Source organism: Haplochromis burtoni, unplaced genomic scaffold (assembly GCF_018398535.1).
Source record: "Haplochromis burtoni strain Fernald_Lab_line unplaced genomic scaffold, NCSU_Asbu1 Contig_265, whole genome shotgun sequence".
In the NCBI taxonomy this organism is placed as follows: Eukaryota; Metazoa; Chordata; class Actinopteri; order Cichliformes; family Cichlidae; genus Haplochromis; species Haplochromis burtoni.
Genome location: NW_024582626.1, coordinates 207,947 through 226,424, shown reverse-complemented (window position 1 = coordinate 226,424; position 18,478 = coordinate 207,947). Strand labels below are relative to the sequence as shown.

The 18,478-nt window shown below is 40.4% G+C and overlaps 1 protein-coding gene across 2 annotated transcripts in view; it reads left to right on the top strand.

Moving 5' to 3' along the window:
• Positions 1 to 18,478, top strand: part of dnah2 (dynein, axonemal, heavy chain 2) — a 60,591-nt gene that overhangs the window by 18,564 nt on the left and 23,549 nt on the right. For both annotated transcript variants that reach the window (XM_014339044.2, XM_014339045.2), the window contains exons 31-51: positions 11 to 228; positions 336 to 428; positions 547 to 672; positions 1,007 to 1,117; positions 1,327 to 1,521; positions 1,857 to 1,963; positions 3,552 to 3,741; positions 4,038 to 4,218; positions 5,559 to 5,686; positions 8,560 to 8,712; positions 11,325 to 11,450; positions 11,740 to 11,958; positions 14,207 to 14,324; positions 15,454 to 15,590; positions 16,353 to 16,490; positions 16,637 to 16,795; positions 16,921 to 17,073; positions 17,368 to 17,459; positions 17,532 to 17,727; positions 17,918 to 18,142; positions 18,302 to 18,406. In XM_014339044.2, coding sequence (XP_014194530.1) covers positions 11 to 228; positions 336 to 428; positions 547 to 672; positions 1,007 to 1,117; positions 1,327 to 1,521; positions 1,857 to 1,963; positions 3,552 to 3,741; positions 4,038 to 4,218; positions 5,559 to 5,686; positions 8,560 to 8,712; positions 11,325 to 11,450; positions 11,740 to 11,958; positions 14,207 to 14,324; positions 15,454 to 15,590; positions 16,353 to 16,490; positions 16,637 to 16,795; positions 16,921 to 17,073; positions 17,368 to 17,459; positions 17,532 to 17,727; positions 17,918 to 18,142; positions 18,302 to 18,406 — 3,170 coding nt within the window. The remainder of the gene's footprint in view (positions 1 to 10; positions 229 to 335; positions 429 to 546; positions 673 to 1,006; positions 1,118 to 1,326; positions 1,522 to 1,856; positions 1,964 to 3,551; positions 3,742 to 4,037; positions 4,219 to 5,558; positions 5,687 to 8,559; positions 8,713 to 11,324; positions 11,451 to 11,739; positions 11,959 to 14,206; positions 14,325 to 15,453; positions 15,591 to 16,352; positions 16,491 to 16,636; positions 16,796 to 16,920; positions 17,074 to 17,367; positions 17,460 to 17,531; positions 17,728 to 17,917; positions 18,143 to 18,301; positions 18,407 to 18,478) is intronic.

Genomic DNA, 18,478 nt, shown 5'->3' with positions numbered 1-18,478 from the left:
TGCCTTGCAGGTTTGCCAGAGAAGCTGTCACAGATGGGTTTTGAGCTGGAGGAAATCCTTAAAGCCTTGGACACATACCTGGAGACCAAAAGGCAGATCTTCCCGAGGTTCTATTTCCTGTCCAATGATGACGTTCTGGAGATCTTGGGACAATCACAGAATCCACAAGCCATGCAGCCTCACCTGAAGAAGTGTTTTGACAACATTAAGAGCCTGTCTACTGAAAAGGCAGGGACAATCATACTCTGTGATCAGTGCTACACATTTACTGTGTACTGGAAACACTCTGCTTTGTCCTAAATAACTGGATTTCCTTCAAAATGTGTGTTTTCTAGACAAAGCTTAAAACACTAGCTGCTGGGATGTTCTCTGCTGATGGGGAGTTTGTTTCTTTATATGAAAAAGTGGAACTGAACAAACCTGTGGAGGTACAGCACTAACAATGATCCAAATTATAATATGACAGGGGTGTTGTGGTGATAAATGCAGTGGAGAAGATCATGATACTGAATGTGAGCACCAGTTTATTTGCATGTGTGCATGCAGGAGTGGCTGTGCGAGCTGGAGCATAGCATGCGCCTTTCACTAAAGGAGTCCCTGAAGGACTGCCTTGTAGACTTGAAGAGGATATCAGGACCAAGAGACAAATGGGTCCGAGCTTGGCCAGGACAGGTATGTCTGTTTTTGGCTTTCCTGCCCTGCCTTTTCTTCTTCTCTTATCTGATTTTCTCATTCACTGGCACTGATGCCGTTACTGCTCCTGCACATCCTGTTGATAATGTAGAAATCCCAGTGGCTTAAATAAAACTTGTTTCTTTCCAGTTTAAAAGAGATTTACTCATCTTGTGTATTTGGTTAAGTAATAAGCTACTTTACTCTTCTTATATTATATTTGTATCAAATTTATAGCATTGGCCTTTTAGTTTATGAAGTTAAGTCATTACATTTGCAACCAATTTTAATATTAAAGTAAGATTAAAACAAGGATTATTTCTCCCTGTTTTAGATGATAATCACAGCTAGTCAGATCCAGTGGACTGCTGATGTCACAAGAGCTCTCATTAACTGCAAAGAGAGAGCTGACAAAGCCCCCCTGAAGTCCATGAAGAAGAAACAGGTTTGACTGACTTTTTGCCACTTCACTAAACTTCTGAAAGTGTGTAAATACCACATTCTTTTTTGTTGGTGTCACACTATTTTATATCCACAAAAACATGTGGGTATTTAAACATGTGCGGTTATAGTGCATAGCTGTCATGTTGACAATAAAAAATGACCACGCATCAAATAAATTTGTCAAATTTTTGGCACAACTGTCTTTCTCAGGTCTCCATGCTTCAGTGCTATTCAGAGATCATTCGTGGTAACTTGCCCAAAGTCCTGCGTTTGAAGATCGTAGCTCTGGTGACAGTAGAGGTTCATGCTCGGGATGTTATTGATAAGCTGGCCAAGGCAGGTTGCTACGATGTCAGTGCCTTTGAGTGGGTCTCTCAGCTGCGGCTTTACTGGGAAAAAGACCAGGTAAGCTGACCGCAAGACACTGATAGAACAGGTGAGTTGATAAATTGCTTTTATCAGTGGATTGTGGTGGTTAAAGGAACATTTATGCAGGTGGTATAAGTAACATTTAGTAAAGTTGGGATTAAATTAGCATCTTGTTTGTTAAAAGTTGAAAAACAGTACTTAGTCTGAGCTAGCCTGCTGTGCTATGTTGGTATATACAGCTTCTCATATCGAATAGACAAATGAAAGTACTAGCTAATCACTTTCATTAGATTAATGTAAGCTTAGTAATTTAGTACAAAATATTTAAACTCTTTTTGTTTCAGTTTTGTTTTGTTTTGTTTTGACTCCAGGGGAATGCAATGAATTGTATAATCCGACAGACCAACACAGAGTTCAACTATGGATATGAGTACCTGGGCAACTCGGGACGGCTCGTCATTACTCCGCTTACTGACAGGTGACATCATATTACTTAGTTGATGCACACACAGACATCCAGAGTGTAATGATTTTCACCTTGGGCATCTTTTTGGTCCTAGAAAAAAACTAGTTTTCTACATTCAATGATCAGATCTATGATATGCCGAGGTTGTGTTCTCCCACTACAGGTACACGTCTTTCCATCTGTTCTTTTCATTGGCTGACAGAGAGATGCACATAAACGAGTTCTTGGATAGTCACTAGACTTTGTGTGAAAAATAAAACGGAAGACATTCTTTCTGTCAAGATGGTCTCTGAGTGCTATTTTTGCATGTAAATGTAGACAAAACCACAGCACAGCTATGTGGTGCATTTCGGTCATATGTCCTTACAAGTCCTTTAGTACAGATTATACAAGACACTCACAAAATTTTACATGTTATCAAGACAAAAATTCAATTTCGTTTAAAGATGGCTGTGGTTTGACTACTAAGACTGATGATTACTACAAAGCAAAAGTTATCAGAATCCCAGTAGCCCATAATATACTTCTATAATAGTTACGTATTTTTAGCTCTTCCTATAATAAATCTTTGTCTGTACAAAATATATAGCTACACCAGCTTAACTGGTGTTGTTTCAAACATGTGTCTGAATATGTATGTGTTTATGTCATAATGGCATATTGGATAACCTTATAGATATACTATACTGCCAAAAGTGATCCCTCATTTACCGTCACATATACACATCCCATTCTTAATCCACAGAGTTTAATATGATGTCAGCCACCCTTCACAGCTGTAACAGTTTCAGCTTTTTTGATAATTTCTGACAATTCTTCTAGAAGCGCATTTGTGAGATCAAACACTGATGTTGGACGAGTAGACCTGGCTCACAGCTTTTGCTCTAATTAATTCCAAAGGTTTTCTGTCAGGTTGAGGTCAGGACTCTGTGCAGGCCAGTCAGGTTCTTCCACACCACACTCACTCAGCCGTGTCTTTATGGACTTTGCTTTATGCACTGGTGTGCAGTCATGGCTGACCAGGAAGGGGCCGTCCCCAAACTGTTCCCACAAATTTCGAGCATGAACTTGTCCAAAATGTTGGTGCTGAAGCATTAAGAGTTTCTTTCACTGCAACTAAGTGACTGAATTGGCTGCACTCCACTCTTTCACCAATCTTTATAGAAACCGTCTGTATGCCTAGTTACTTGATTTTATACACCTGTGGCCATTAAAGTGATTGGAACACATGAATTCAATGATTTGGATGGGTTAGTGAATAATTTTGACAATATAGTGTACATATTAAGTAAGAAACACCATGATTCTATTTCGTATGGAAGCTTGTTTTTGCCACTGGAAAAAAAATGGCCTGGCAGACGTAACCTGAGATTTTGAATTATTATCTCACAATTTCAACTTTATGTAGCTCAAATTTTGACTCACTGACCAAATTTCTTGAAATTTTGACTTCTGAGTGACTTTTTTTGAAAGCTTTTTTTTTTATCTTATGTTACAAAAATATTACTACCATGTTGCACAATAGTTCCAGTATGTGTTTAATATTTGTATTACCACATTTTTATTTGTCTGTAAAGTAAATGTCAGTGTTTTACTTCAGGTGTTACATGACACTGACCACAGCACTTCATCTCCACCGTGGAGGCTCTCCTAAAGGCCCAGCTGGTACTGGAAAGACAGAGACAGTAAAGGACTTAGGAAAAGCTCTAGGCATGTATGTCATCGTAGTCAACTGCTCTGAAGGACTGGACTACAAGTCCATGGGACGCATGTACTCTGGCCTGGCTCAGGTAGGAAGTAGTAGAGATGATGATATCAGGTGACCACAATAACTGTAAAAATTGGTATATTAATGCTTTTCATGCCTTGAGTAATTACCAGCTGTGATGCTGTATCTAGTACATGACTGTATGAAAAATATCTAGCTGAAACCTTTTTGGCTTCAGTAAATTCTGAATAGCGTTTTCTTTTTGTGGTATTGACCCTTAGGCAGGCCAAAGGTTTTGCATGTCAGCTAAGGAAAAAACATAATCTACATAATCTGATTTCAAATTTGTGTGTATTTCATTATGTCCACCTCAAATAGACAGGAGCATGGGGATGCTTTGATGAGTTCAACCGTATCAACATTGAAGTGCTGTCGGTGGTGGCCCAGCAGATCCTGTCCATCCTGTCTGCTCTCACAGCTCTGCAGTCCAAGTTCTATTTTGAGGGACAACACATCCGTCTGGTCTCGTCATGTGGCATCTTTATCACCATGAATCCCGGTAGGTCAACAAAATTGTGCAATTGTCACCATATGTTTATAAGATAAGATAAGATAAGATAACCTTTATTAGTCCCACGCGTTGGAAATTTGTTGGGTTAAGGCTGCCGACCTTCGCCAGCGCCATCTTACCCTTCTGACCATACATACATTACAACATCACATGGGGAAGACAAGTCAGAGAGGTATAACAATGGAAAATGCACAACATGAGGAAAGACGAGGAGAAAAAAGAACTCCCCCCAGACTGAGCTCCAACAGGGAGATCAGTTTGAGAACAGAAAAAAAACACCTCAGCACATGAATCAGCACATCTCACAACGTAGAAGACATAAGCTTCGAAGGTGTTTGGGGGGTGAGTGTAGGTCTGTGTCAGTGTACATGCATATGTGTGAGTGTGTGTGTGTGTGTGTTCCATGTGCAGCCGAGAGAAAGTGTCCCTTCACCCGGTTAGGCAAAAGTCAACAGTCTTCGGTCGACGCGGGTGGCCTTGAATGAGGAGGGAGAAAGTCACAACACAGTCTTGTTATCTAAAGGAGAATTGTTATTCCCGTCAGCTTTTGCCTTGAGCATCCAGCTGATGCAAGGGGGGCCGCATGAGATGAAGATGGTAGCTGTTTTGGTTAGTGCGAACAAACTACATCCAATTTTACAGTTGGTCTAATGTCCGTCACTGGTCACCAGGTCTCTCAATTCCCGTTGTTCCGCTCCAAGATGTTATCCATATAGCAGAGCCATGAGCTTCTCCAAGATCTTATCCATACTGTGTTCAAAAAACACAGTCTGAGCACTCACACCCCTGCCCATCGTCTATCATGTCGGCCAGCCTTGTGGGATTTTGAACAGCTGTAGCCGCTTCTTGTTCTTCGATAAGCCAGGTCCGAGCCAGCTCCAATCAGCCAGAACTCTGTTATCGTGGTTTCCGAATTGGTAGAAGTCGTTCAATGTCCTCCATCAAGAGTGTCCCCAGACACGCGACGCAACCGACCACCGAGTATCCAGCAGCAAACCTCTCCTCAGGACAATCAGGCTCTCCCAGGCCCAGGAGTTGTCAGTTTCATTAAGGGACCAGTTGATCAAATCCATAATTCTTCTTTAGGTTTTTAGACAACAAGTCTGGGAGACTCTCTTAGTGTTAGAGAATAAGCGAGACTATACAAAAGACATGAGAAGCCAAACAGGAAAGATAAGGGAGAGGGAGAAAGTTTGACCGCCTCCGTCAAGAGCCAAGAGAAGAACATTAACCTATAGAGCAAGAGTTGACAGAAGAGGGGACCTGTACATGAAGATCTGTTTTATCCAAATCTAATCTATTTTCTCACTTTCTTTTCTTTTCCTGAGGTTATGCTGGTCGTACTGAGCTTCCTGACAACCTGAAGTCCATGTTCAGACCTATATCAATGGTGGTGCCTGACTCTACTCTAATTGCTGAGATCCTGCTCTTTGGTGAGGGCTTCAACGACTGCAAGGTACTAACACTGTATGGAAACTGTATCCCAGCACTGTTCTGGGAAGGTAACAGAAGGCATTAATGCTACAAGCAAAATGACGGCAAGCAATATTAGCATTTAAGATTGAAGTGCGCTCTTTGCTAAAAGCATTAGATTTGTTGCTCCACTGGTCTAACACAAATATGTTGCTTTGGTTTTAGTGCAACAAAACTGTAGTATATTCTGCAGGAATGATGCTGCAAGCAAGTGTTTGAATGGTAATGTTGTATTCTTGGTTACTGCTTAAAAGAGTTGGAGTTTATCGTGGAGCATGAAGAGATTACATTACAGTATGTAACTGTTGGGATAAACTGAGGTTTATGAGGTGCAAGAACAAAGTAGGTCAAAGACAGTATTGCAGGTAGTTTTCATCTATCTATGTATCTACTTCAGGATTGCAGGGGGGCTGGAACCTATCATAGCTATCATAGGATGAAAAGGCAGTACACCTACGTACAACACAGGTTGGCAGTATACCTTAACACAGAGAAACATTCACACTTATGGCCAATTTGAAATAACCAGTTAATTAATCATGTATGTTTTCAGACTGTGGGAGAGAGCCACAGTAGCTAGAAAGAACCCATACAAACTCCACACAGAAAGGCCAGAGCTGTGAAGTGGATTTGAACCCAAGACCTTCTTGCAACGATTGTACCATCATGCTGCTAAGATGCCATAGGGACTATGTTTTTTCTGTACCAGAAAGCAGTTCCAGTGAAAAATGGCACTATTTTGAATTATTGTTACTAGTATGCCTTAAATTTACTCTAATTTAATTTTCCCAGGGGGCCACATGAGAAACTGGAACTGTTGTGGAGACCTACACTAATAAGCTGAACTCAGTTCTGCTCATTATTAATTTCATGTCTTTATAAAGTGCTACTGATAAGAGGATATGTTACGTTTGGAAATGTGAAATGCACAGTAAAAACGCCAACGTTTTATCACAATTTAATCAAAACTCCATAAAACACATGTGGATGTTTTTAAAAATCTAAAAAACTGTTAACTCGGGCGCTGGTTTAGCTCCGTGGGATGAGCAGGCGATCACATGCCGCACAGCTGAGAGCAGCTTTGAGTCCGACCCGTGGCACCAGGTCTTCCCCTCTCTCACTTTCCTGTTAGTCTTCCCTGTTCCTAAAAAACAAACAAACATTAAAAAAGACAATTAACTTTATACAAAATGCTACTGTTATGTTGGTTAGAGTGTAATTACTTCATCTGCTATGATATTAGCAATGAAAGCAGCTATAGTGCTTTCATTGAGTGCTTGGGTGCCAGCTCCTCCATTATCTTAAACTCTTCAAATATCCCATATATAACGATGAGTAACAGAGCAATCTGTAAACTAAAGCAGGTGAAAAGGAATAAACTGCATGATATATACTTCTTTATGTTTGAATACTAATTTTACATTGACGTCACATGTCTGTCAGGGACATCTAAGAGACTGGATGTGGACCACAGGCTGTACAGTGCCAGGTCTGATCTACAGTAACATATAAACAAGTGTAATTATCATGTTTCATTTTTGCCTTATTCTTTATTTGTATAAGTAATTAGACTGTTTGCACTGATGCCACTGTAGCAAATATTATTGAATTTCTTATTGTATACACAAAACTAAAATGCTGTAAGAGTCCTGATGATACACCAGATTGGATTTTTTTTCTTGCTTTTTTTGTTGACAAACCTCACTTGAGCCTCTTAGTCTAACTTCTCTGCAGGTTTTATCTGCATACCTCAGGTGTCAGCCTAAGAAATGCTATCTGTGCGGTGGTTTTACCCTTTACACAGTTCTGAATGCAAACAATAATTTCTGTATCGTGTTAAACTATCACAGCTTAAACGAAGAGCTGAACCAATCAGCAGAAGAGATATTTTTACACAGATAAAGATCTTTCTTACTAGTGTTGCCTTACCTTATCAAGTTCATCACATTCTACACAGCCACTCAGTTATTCAAAGACACGGCATGTGGAGGAGGTGGGGGGGGGTTAAAAACCCACGTAGCTCCAAAATGATGCCTCACATTTTAGTGGTACCTGTTAGTGTATTAGTGTTTTTTTATTTGCAACTACCTAAAGTGAAGCCTTCTTTGCTGTGACTTTGCTGAACACATGTGATCTCCCTCTGGTAAAAGATGAGCGCTCTCTGACCTTGTGTGAGCATTGGAGAGAGCGGAGGGGCATTGACTCCAGGTGTCTGTGTTTGAGGGTTAATACGCAGGCTCTTGCACTCCATAGTCAGGGATGTGTTTAAACATATTGTAATGTTGCCTCGAACACACACACGCACACACACTCTTCGCGCTTTCTAGGTTAAATTTTTCTTTTTCAGCGCTGAATCCTGTTGGGAGCTGCAACTAACCAAAGGTCTAGACAATTAAGGATATCGACCAAGAAACAAGGGCAACAAAAACACACTTGTACTGAAACAGCACAGCTTCTCAGTGCTGCTAAATTTAGAAGTGCATGTTGTTGTTCTGTGTTTGTGCAAGCTGGAGAGTCATACATACATAAAGGACACCAACTTGGGCAGGTCTTGGTTCCTGTTATCAAAAATATTTTCATATAATACAAGTAATAATAAGTATGCAAATGAAGCATTAGTGAAGCTTAAGTAAATGAAAGTGGTAATTGTGCATGAGCTGTGAATACGCACATCCAGTACAGTACACACAGACACAAAAAGGGTTTCCACAGCTACAGCTTTGGAACGTTTTAAATGGACATTTTATTTTATTAACCTTGTTTTCTTGCAGCGTGAAGATTACATACCCATTAATGTGTTGTCCCACAGAAGAAGCTGCTGCTAATTTTAATTTCCCTCTGATGTTGTCCTTGTAGGTCCTTGCTAAGAAAGTGTTCACTCTGTACTCTCTGGCAGTGCAGCAGCTGTCCAAACAGGACCACTATGATTTTGGCCTTCGTGCTCTCACCTCTCTGCTTCGCTTTGCTGGAAAGAAGCGGCGCTCTTGCCCAAATGTTCCTGATGAAGAAGTATGTATCTCTCTCTCTGTCTCTCTCTCTCACACACACACACACACACACACACACACACACACACACACACGTGGTTTAAAGGAAGTTGAAAATAGTAGAAATATAAATATTGGAACTTTTATCTTTTAGGAACTCTTAGGCATCCACAGCCATACACACTACAGAAACTAAATGATATTGTTCACAAAATAAGAGATAAAGAAAAACAAATATTTGATTTATTTACACTGCTTGTTTTTAGTTTAAAAATGTGTCAAGTTTTTCCAAAAACACTGAAAAGGCTTGTTTTCTGTGTTCATATGAGCGCATAACTATACACCGCGTTCCAAATTATTATGCAAATGATATTTTTCTCTGTTTTTCCTAAACAGTCGATTCAAATGACAGTCGGCATAATTTTCTAGTCATCGACCAATAGAGTATAATTCAAACGTTAGTGAACAAAACTCCCAATGAAATCAGTATGTTTTTCAGAAATAAAACACTTAACATGCACTGTTCCAAATTATTACGCACACAGAGTTTCAAAAGATTTTATAGGATGTAGAGAATTGAAAATGGTCATTTGTAGAATTTGCAGCATTAGTAGATCAATTTCATTGAAATCAAAAGCTGTTTCAATCAAAAACATCTTAACAGGTCAAGTTACATATTAACATAGGACCTGTTTTTGATAGCAGTTTTACAATTCTTGCATCCATGGAACTTGTAAGTTTTTGGAAAGTTTCTACTTGAATATCTTTGCAGGATGTCAGAATAGCCTCCCAGAGCTGCTGTTTGGATGTGAACTGCCTCCCACCCTCATTTTTTTTTGCTTGAGGATGCTCCAAAGGTTCGCAATAGGATTGAAATCAGGGAAGAATGGGGACCACACCATGAGTTCCTCTCCTTTTTATACGGATAGCAGCCAATGATGCAGACGTGTTCCTTGTAGCATGAGATGGTGCATTATCTTGCATGAAGACGGTTGTGTTGCAGAGGCACAGTTCTTCTCTTTCTACCATGGAAGAAAGTGCTCAGTCAGAAACTCCACATACTTTGCAGAGGTCATTTTCACACCTTCAGGGAGCCTAAAGGGGCCGACCAGCTCTCTCCCCGTGATTCAGGCTCAAAACATGACTCCACCACCTCCTTGCTGACGACGCAGCTTTGTTGGGACATGTCCACCAACCATCCACCACTCCATCCGTCTGGACCATCCAGGGCTGCACGGCACTCATCAGTGAACAAGACTGTTTGAAAATTTCTTCATGTAGTTCTGGGCCCACTGCAGCCGTTTCTGCTTGTGAGCACTGGTTAGGGGTGGCCGAATAGAAGGTTTATGCACAACAGCAAGTCTCTGGAGGATCCTACACCTTGATGTTCGCAGGGCTCCAGAGGCACCAGCAGCTTCAAATATGTGTTTGCTGCTTTGTAATGGCCTTTTAGCAGCTGCTCTCTTAATCTGATGTATTTGTCTGGCAGAAACCTTCATCATTGTGCCTTTATCCGCACATGTGTGCTCTGACTCAGCCACAAATCTCGTAACATTATGGCGATCATGCTTAAATTTTCATGAAATATCCAAGGTTTTCATTACATGTCCAAGGCATTCAACTATTTCACACTTTTCAGCAGCAGGGAGATCATTTTCCTTCCTATATTGCTTGAAAATAGTGGTCTGCTTAATAATGTGGAACATCCTTTTTTAGTAGTTTTTCCTTTAATCGGGCTCACCTGGCAAACTAATGATCATAGGTGTCCGAGATTGTTTTCAGTGATACAAAGAGTCCTGACACAATTCCATCCATGGGCTTAATTGAAAAACAACTTATTTAATCTTTATGACACTTAAACACAATTTTCATAATAGTTTGGAACGCGGTGTATGTGTTTGCTGTGACTGAAAATCAGTGGCGTGCAGTGAGTTTTAAAGGAAGGCGAACAAAGACCCCCGTAAAATTCTACATAAAGTATCAAAAATAAAAATATTTATTCTTGAGAAAAACATTCCCCATAAGTGTTGTTATTGATCAGTATTACTGGTGCAGATGTTTAAGGTTGAGCTTGTTTTAAACACTTGATATTCTGTTTACTCTGCAGTAGTGCATCATTAAAAAACAGTCACAGCTGAATTAAAAGCCTTGAGCATCATATCATGTGGCATAGTTAACTGTATGTATCTACAGGAGGATGAAATATTAATAAAAACTGAAGGTGGTATATTAGCAAAACACCTGTTTAAACTTTATCCATTTGGTCAACTAAGTGATTTTTCAGATATGTTAATCTGAGTGTTGGTGAACCTCATCGTGTCCATTTATCCACGGCATAAATGGCAGAAGTCTCCTTCTCCATCATTAAAGGTTTCATTCTTAATGTGCTAAACGAGTTATTAAAAGTTTCTTACAGCACACGAGATGTTTACAAAGAGAAAACTCATCTGTCACAACCACAATTGAGAGTGCTAACTTACTTGCTAATGCTAACTGTGTTTCTACACAAAGTGCAGTTCATAACTGATCTTAGATCAGTAAAAACAGAGCCAGCAGCAGTGAATAAAGATCTAAAAAAATAAGCTGACCATTGGGAAATCATGAGTAACTCTCTTCCTGTATCTGTATTCTTAGGTGCTGCTGATGGCTATGAAGGATATGAACATTGCTAAGCTGACCTCTGCTGACCTGCCATTGTTCAGTGGAATCATTCAAGACTTGTTCCCTGCCGTAGAAACACCTGTAATAGACTATGGCAAAGTAAGTTAATCTAAATCAGCAGTCAAGATAAGCACGGATTTGATATACAACTGGTAAAAATTGGAAACATTGCAGGACTGTCTTTGTGTCCCTGTGTGCACAAAGCCAAACAAATAATATAATATCTCTTTTGGTCAGTGTTCTTGTGCAATAAGATGTCAAAAATAAGTTTAAGAAATGTGACCCAATGATCTTTCACAATGTATCACTTTTTTCTGATATGTGCAGTCTCACTTAGTGCATCACTGATCACTGACTCCTTGTCTATCTTTGGTCTCTTTATTTTCAGTTAAAGGAAGCTGTGGAGGAGGAGCTTAATCGGAGTGGTTTGCAGGTGACACCCTTTACCGTGACCAAAGTCATCCAACTTTATGAGACCAAAAACTCTCGACACTCCTCCATGCTGGTGGGCAAGACAGGCAGTGCTAAGAGTGTTACCTGGAGGACCCTACAGAATGCCATGACTGCTCTGCATCGAAAAGGAGAGCCAGGCTTTCAGCAGGTCCAGGTTAGTTAGGATGGAGAAGAAAGCATTTCTTTTTTTCAAATTGTAATACTGCTTGCTTTTTTAATCAGAAAGAATGTTTTGTTGCCGGACTTTGAAGTTTGTATTCTTAATGGTAAAAATGCATGCAAACTGATGAACCTAAAGAAATACAGTAATGAGTGAAGTTTCTTGGATGAGCAGTTTTGGAAAAAAAACTAAGTACTGCATTGGGGTTGGTGGTAGGGCTGCCACAAACGATTGTTTTGATAGTCGACTAATCAGATCATGCATCCATTGTAGTAAAACGGACAGCTTATTGCACCAGCAGCATCTGCTCTTATATAATCATCACTAGCTTACAGCTTGAAGTGTTTAAGGTATGTGCTAACTAAAAATAAAGACAAGATGGTAGTTTATTAAATTTTAATTAAATTTGCAGATTGTTTCGGTGGAATAAACTCAGCCGATTTACTCAGGAACAAATAAAATACTGAAAAAAGCCAAACAATAACATTTTTAAGTTATCTAAGTGACTTATATATCATGTTTAACCTGAGTAGCGAAAGACGGCGGTGGGTTTGAAAACTATTTGCTGGGAGTCCGGTGTTCTCACGGGCTCTAGTGAGCCTAGCCCCCGGCTCGCTATCGAGCTGGTGGGTAACAGACGTCTCCGACAACGTCGGAGCGCTTTTGAAAATATGTGGTGTCTTGATAAACTGAACAGATATTTGAGGTTTACACAGTTACATTCTCGCCTGAAAACGCGTTAAACGTTTATTTTGTGACCCAGAAAGAATAATAAGAGTAATATTAAAACTAACTAGCTGGGCCGCGCTATGAATTCTGGGACACAGCTTCTTCTTCTTCGGGGTTTAACGGCAGCAGGCATCCTTGTACATGCAGTGCTGCCATCTTCTGTTTCAGTCCGTTATTACACTCTTAAATCCTACTATTATTCCTGCGTCTTTTGGGATCTTACAAAGCTTCAAACGACGCGTCGACTATTAAATTAGTCGTCGACGATTTTGATAGTCGACTAATCGTGGCAGCCCTAGTTGGTGGCACTTATCAACATGATGGATTGCACAGATGGCTCTGTTCAGCATGGGTTTCCCAGGAGAGCACGCTGCAACTATGAACCTTCAACTACTGTCACAGGATTATTTTTTTCTTTTTTCATGCAGTTACAGAACAGGCAGTGAGCATCGCAGTGATTAGATCTAAACATTAGATCTAAACAGAATTAAAGGGACTGAAGCTGGCTGCTTGCTTCAGTTTGATTAAATGAGGTCAAAGCTTGTGTCCATTGTACGTTTTTGTCCCAGACAGACTGAACCCTCCCACTTCTTCCACATTAGACACTGAAGCATCATTTCAGCAGAGCTCTTCTCAGTGAAGTAATTGGAAGTCACATACGTCTCTAAGTGTGTGACCTTTTGCTCCTCCAAGCCCATCACTGAGAGGAAAACTCACAGTATGAACTCCCTCTGTAATAGAGAACAACTACACCTCAGATCATGGAGACTCACTCTCCACCACCACCGGCACTTTTTTAATATTTATCATAATGTGGCTGAAATCCAATTCTTACTAAAACTTTTGTTATGCTCGAGAGCTGACAAAGTGTCATATTAATATCTAAATGGTTCAATATTTCCCAGATTCAAATGTTGCATTAAGTTACCAACAAAAAAAGCAAAGAGTAAAGAGCAAAACATAAACAAAATTAGAACGCTGTTGCCTCGTTTACATCAGTGTGTATTTCATCTTATGACTGATCTGCATTTAACTACATTCACTTATCTAGGGTTTTTTACAGCCTATAAATGATACATGAGATCCTCATCTGGCAAACTCTGCTACATGTTCTGCAAACAATGTAGCAGGACTTTGATCTGCTGAAGAAAGAACACAATTTTAAAATGAGCTCAGACTTTTTTTCTTTTCTGTTCTGTAAAAAAAAGTTTTCATATTGTCATATATCAGACAATAACCATGTCAAATCCAATATATCCAAGCACTGAATGATTATAGATTGGCTACTCTTCACAAACCTTCTGACTTATGAGCCTTTTTCTGTTGGTGTCTGTACACAGAGTGAAAATCCAATAGTAAAAATGTAAAAACAAAAATGTATTTATGCAACTGATGAACATTGGTTTGGCCAAATTCATCTAACTAAAGCCTTGCATTTCTTTACAAGCTACTCTGCATGTTTTTAAAACAGAACAGATGACTCCATTTTTACCGTTCATGTCTCATTTGACAGGACTATCCTCTGAATCCCAAAGCCCTCAGTTTAGGAGAGCTGTATGGCGAGAATGATCTCTCTACTAATGAGTGGACTGATGGAGTGCTGTCATCCCTCATGAGATCAGCGTGCGCAGGTGCGAACCCCAGAAAAACACACACTGTATGGATGATTCTTCCCCATAGCCTGTTCTACCTTCTAAACTGACTGAAATGAAGTTTTTTATATGCTCAGTTTTTTTAAAGTCATGATGAAAACAAAATAAGTTCTTTGTTCCACTTTGGAGCTTCACTGAGTACTGAGAAGCTACAGCATGCTGTGCAGCTTTATCTGCATAATCTTACATAGGGTGAGCTCATTTACAAACATTTATTGGCTTCACGTGTTACAATAGTCAAAATTTAAAATGAGATCCAGCACTAAAGAAGGATGATTCCTTTTTTTGGAGCTGTTAGAGAAATAATTAATCGATCTTGTTCATGACAATGTGTCACGTTTAGCTAACGGGCTCAGGCGCAGACCAGAAATCCTTGTAGATAAGACAGTTTGTTGATACAGACAATACCAGGTGATTCTATATACAACGTGCTGGAAGGGGGGTCCAGGGCTCCAGGGTACATGAGGGAAAGGAAGGGGATCAGACGCGCTCCAAAGAATCACTCTCCTCTCTCCACAACTGGGTTACACAAATCCACACACTCGTCCACGGGATGACAGGCAGGCAGGGAAAGGTCTGGGAAAGATATGAAACTTTAGTTAGAGGCGAACAGACAGAAAGAACTCACAGATTCTGATTCTCAAACTACTGAGCGACTGATGCTGATAGCTCGACGATCCAGCGACGAGTAGCACAGTGCTGCCATCTTAAGTAGGACTCGCAATTACGCAGATAGGCAGCAGGTGTGGAGATGGCAGATGCGTGGGCCAGGGGCGGGAGCCCATAATGAGCACCGCCGCGGCAAGGGAGAGAGAGAGCAAAAACAACAAAAACACATGTTGCCTAAGACGGGATCAGCTGGTGAGGCACAGGGACCATGACACAATGGTTTCAAAATGTATATTACATAGTATTGATTTTAGAGTTTCTTGCCATCAGTGTAAGTGTGAAGCCAGTTTACAAAGGAGAGATCTAAAGATTGAAAGGCAGTGCTTCTATTTTTATGAACTATTAAACAATACATCGACTTCTTACTGTCTTCTTGTTGTGAGTGTGAATGTTGCTATCACACACGTCTCTGTCACAATATCTTCTTTCCTCACTTAAGATGAGAAACCAGATGAGAAGTGGATTGTGTTTGACGGGCCAGTTGACACACTTTGGATTGAGAGTATGAACTCAGTAATGGATGACAACAAAGTGCTCACGCTCATCAACGGAGAGAGAATCTCTATGCCTGAGCAGGTGAGAACAGATCATGAGAACTTTTCATTATTTGACCTTTGACTTTTTCTAATATCATTTATGGTCGCGCCGTCCTCTTCAAGTGCTCCAGTGTGCTGGTGAGAAGGCCAAGTTTTGAATCAGTTTCTGCAAGGAAAGCAGCAAGAATGCAGCGGCTAAAATAGTTTTGTTCAGCCAAACTGTTTTAGATTCTGTTCAGTAAATCCAGAAACGCAAAAGCTCAAACACATGATAAGATTAGTTTTATAAGACAAAGAAGCAGCATTCAAGTGGCTTAATCCTTGTTATCCGGCTCACATATGAAATGGAAGAAAATTTCAGCTTATCATCACCCAGAATCATCTGTGCTTTATTTGATTAACTGAGGGAGGGAGCTGAATCACACATGCTGACAATAAAGCTGTGCACACGCTGGAAGAGATTCACTTGTCCACATAGCTTTGAAGCTGACAGCTGGCTGCTTGCAAACATTTCAAGCTTCGGTTGCCTAGGTGACCCTAGGTGTGTTTACTGCTGGGTTATATGTCAAACAGCGATTGTCACTCTCAGTGGTAGTCAATTTAGTCGGTTGACTGGAAGTTGGGAAAAGTTTATCTCAGGTCATGCTTTCTTCCTGTTGCCAGCAGTTATTTAACCTGCTGAGTCGCAGATCTCATTCAATTACTATGGACTAATTACTGGTTGCCACATTGCTGCCAGTTGCTTCCTGTATTTATGCAGCTTTAGTGAATATGTATAAAAACTACAATTCATTTGTTGCAGGTGTCTCTTCTATTTGAGGTGGAGAATCTAGCAGTGGCTTCTCCAGCTACGGTGTCCCGCTGTGGAATGGTCTACAATGATTATACTGATCTGGGATGGAAACCCTTTGTGCAGTCCTGGCTGAACAAGCGACACAAAGTACAATACAGTCACTCATAATAACTCTCATTAGGACATGCATTTCAGTTAAGAGTATGTATAGTTAACGAGTATGATTAGTAATGTTTTCTTTTTTCTGGCACCGTTCTCTTTACTTCCATGTGTCACTCTATGTCACTTCACAGGCTGAAGTGAACCATTTGAAGCCCTTGTTCGAGAAGTACATAGAGAGCACGATCAACTATAAGAAGAGCAACTGCAAGGAGCTGATCCCCATCGCCGAACTTAATGGCGTCACCTCTCTCTGCCGCCTCTATGACTCCCTGGCTACATCGAGCAGTGGGGTATAATAAGCAGAGTGCAAATGTAGATTGTAATCCCATCCATGGGTAATTGCACCACAACAGTGATGAATTGTCGATCTCTAATAGGTGTAACTAAATGCATTTTTCCTTTGCTCTATCTTCAGGTGAATCCTTCAGACACAGATAGCCTGGGTAGGATGGTGGAACTGTGGTTCATCTTCAGCCTTATCTGGTCCATATGTGCCTCTGTCGACGAGGATGGACGCAAGAGGATGGACAACTTCCTACGGGAGATGGAGGGAACATTCCCTGCCAAGGTCTTCCAGAGAACATTTTTGTTTACACACTAATGGCATATGAAATGAGTTAACTTCTATTCTATAACCTCATTACATTCCCCAATAAAGGTAGGGAATTAACCAGTGTCAAGTGTACTTATTTTGTAATTGTAAATAGACTATTTTTTTACAAAATTTTAACAAGTAGACCAACACAGTAACCTGTTTTTTCCCCAATTATCACTCAAACCTTTCAATCCTATGAATTTGTTGAGTAGATGGTTGCACGCCTGCAAGCCTGTGTCAAGTGTTAAGGTATATGAATTCTTGCAGGACACCGTTTATGAGTACTACGTGGACCCAAAGAACAAATGCTGGGCTTCATTTGAAGATAAATTGCCAAAAGGCTGGCGCTACAATGCTTCGTAAGTAATCAGATGTTATTATGCGATCTGGATCTATAACATATTTATGTATCTCCCTGTCTTTTCCCTCAGAGCTCCATTCTATAAGATTATGGTTCCAACTGTGGACACCGTTCGCTATAACTTACTGGTTAAGGCTCTGGTGTTGAAACACTACCCTGTGCTGCTCACTGGGCCAGTGGGCACTGGTAAAACTTCAGTGGCTCAGAGTATTCTGCAGGGCTTAGATAACAAATGGAAAACCCTTACCATCAACATGTCTTCACAGGTCAGTTCATTGTATAGTCTGTGTTTAGCTGTGTATGCCATGTGTGTGCTGATGTTTATCTCTGTGCTTTAATTAGGCCTAATTAGTGCCTACTTGTTCTGGTTACAGTTATAAGCTGGTAGATGCTTTGAAGAAATATTTTAAAGATTTATGATTATTCACGTCGTTTCATCTTTCGTTTGCTGTCCAGACCACCTCTAACAACATCCAGGACATTATAGAGAGTCGCATAGAAAAGAGAACCAAAGGCGTGTATGTGCCAGCAGGTGGGAAACACCTGCTATGTTTCCTAGATGACCTCAACATGCCGGCTCATGACCTCTTTGGCTCCCAGCCACCCCTGGAGCTTCTGCGCCTATGGATTGACTATGGCTTCTGGTATGATCGCAAGAAACAGACCCTAAAGGTTGTCAAGGTGAGAAACTGAGTTTTAATGAAGGCATGAGTGAGGCGTGTTATAATTGGAGAGATAGTTTTGCTGCTTTCTAAGGGCCTTGGTTTAAACTGTGTGACAATGTGAAATGTTTTCTGTTTTATATGCAGAGGACGCTACACTTTTTCTGTTGTGTTTCAGGACATGTTCTTGGTAGCATCAATGGGGCCCCCTGGTGGTGGGAGGACTCACATCACGCCGCGTTTTCAGAGTCGATTCAACCTCATTAATATGACTTTCCCTAATGTAAGTGTTGCTTTCTTTATGTCTTCCTGTCTTTTCTTCCTATAATTAAGCAGCGTGATATTTTAGCAGGCA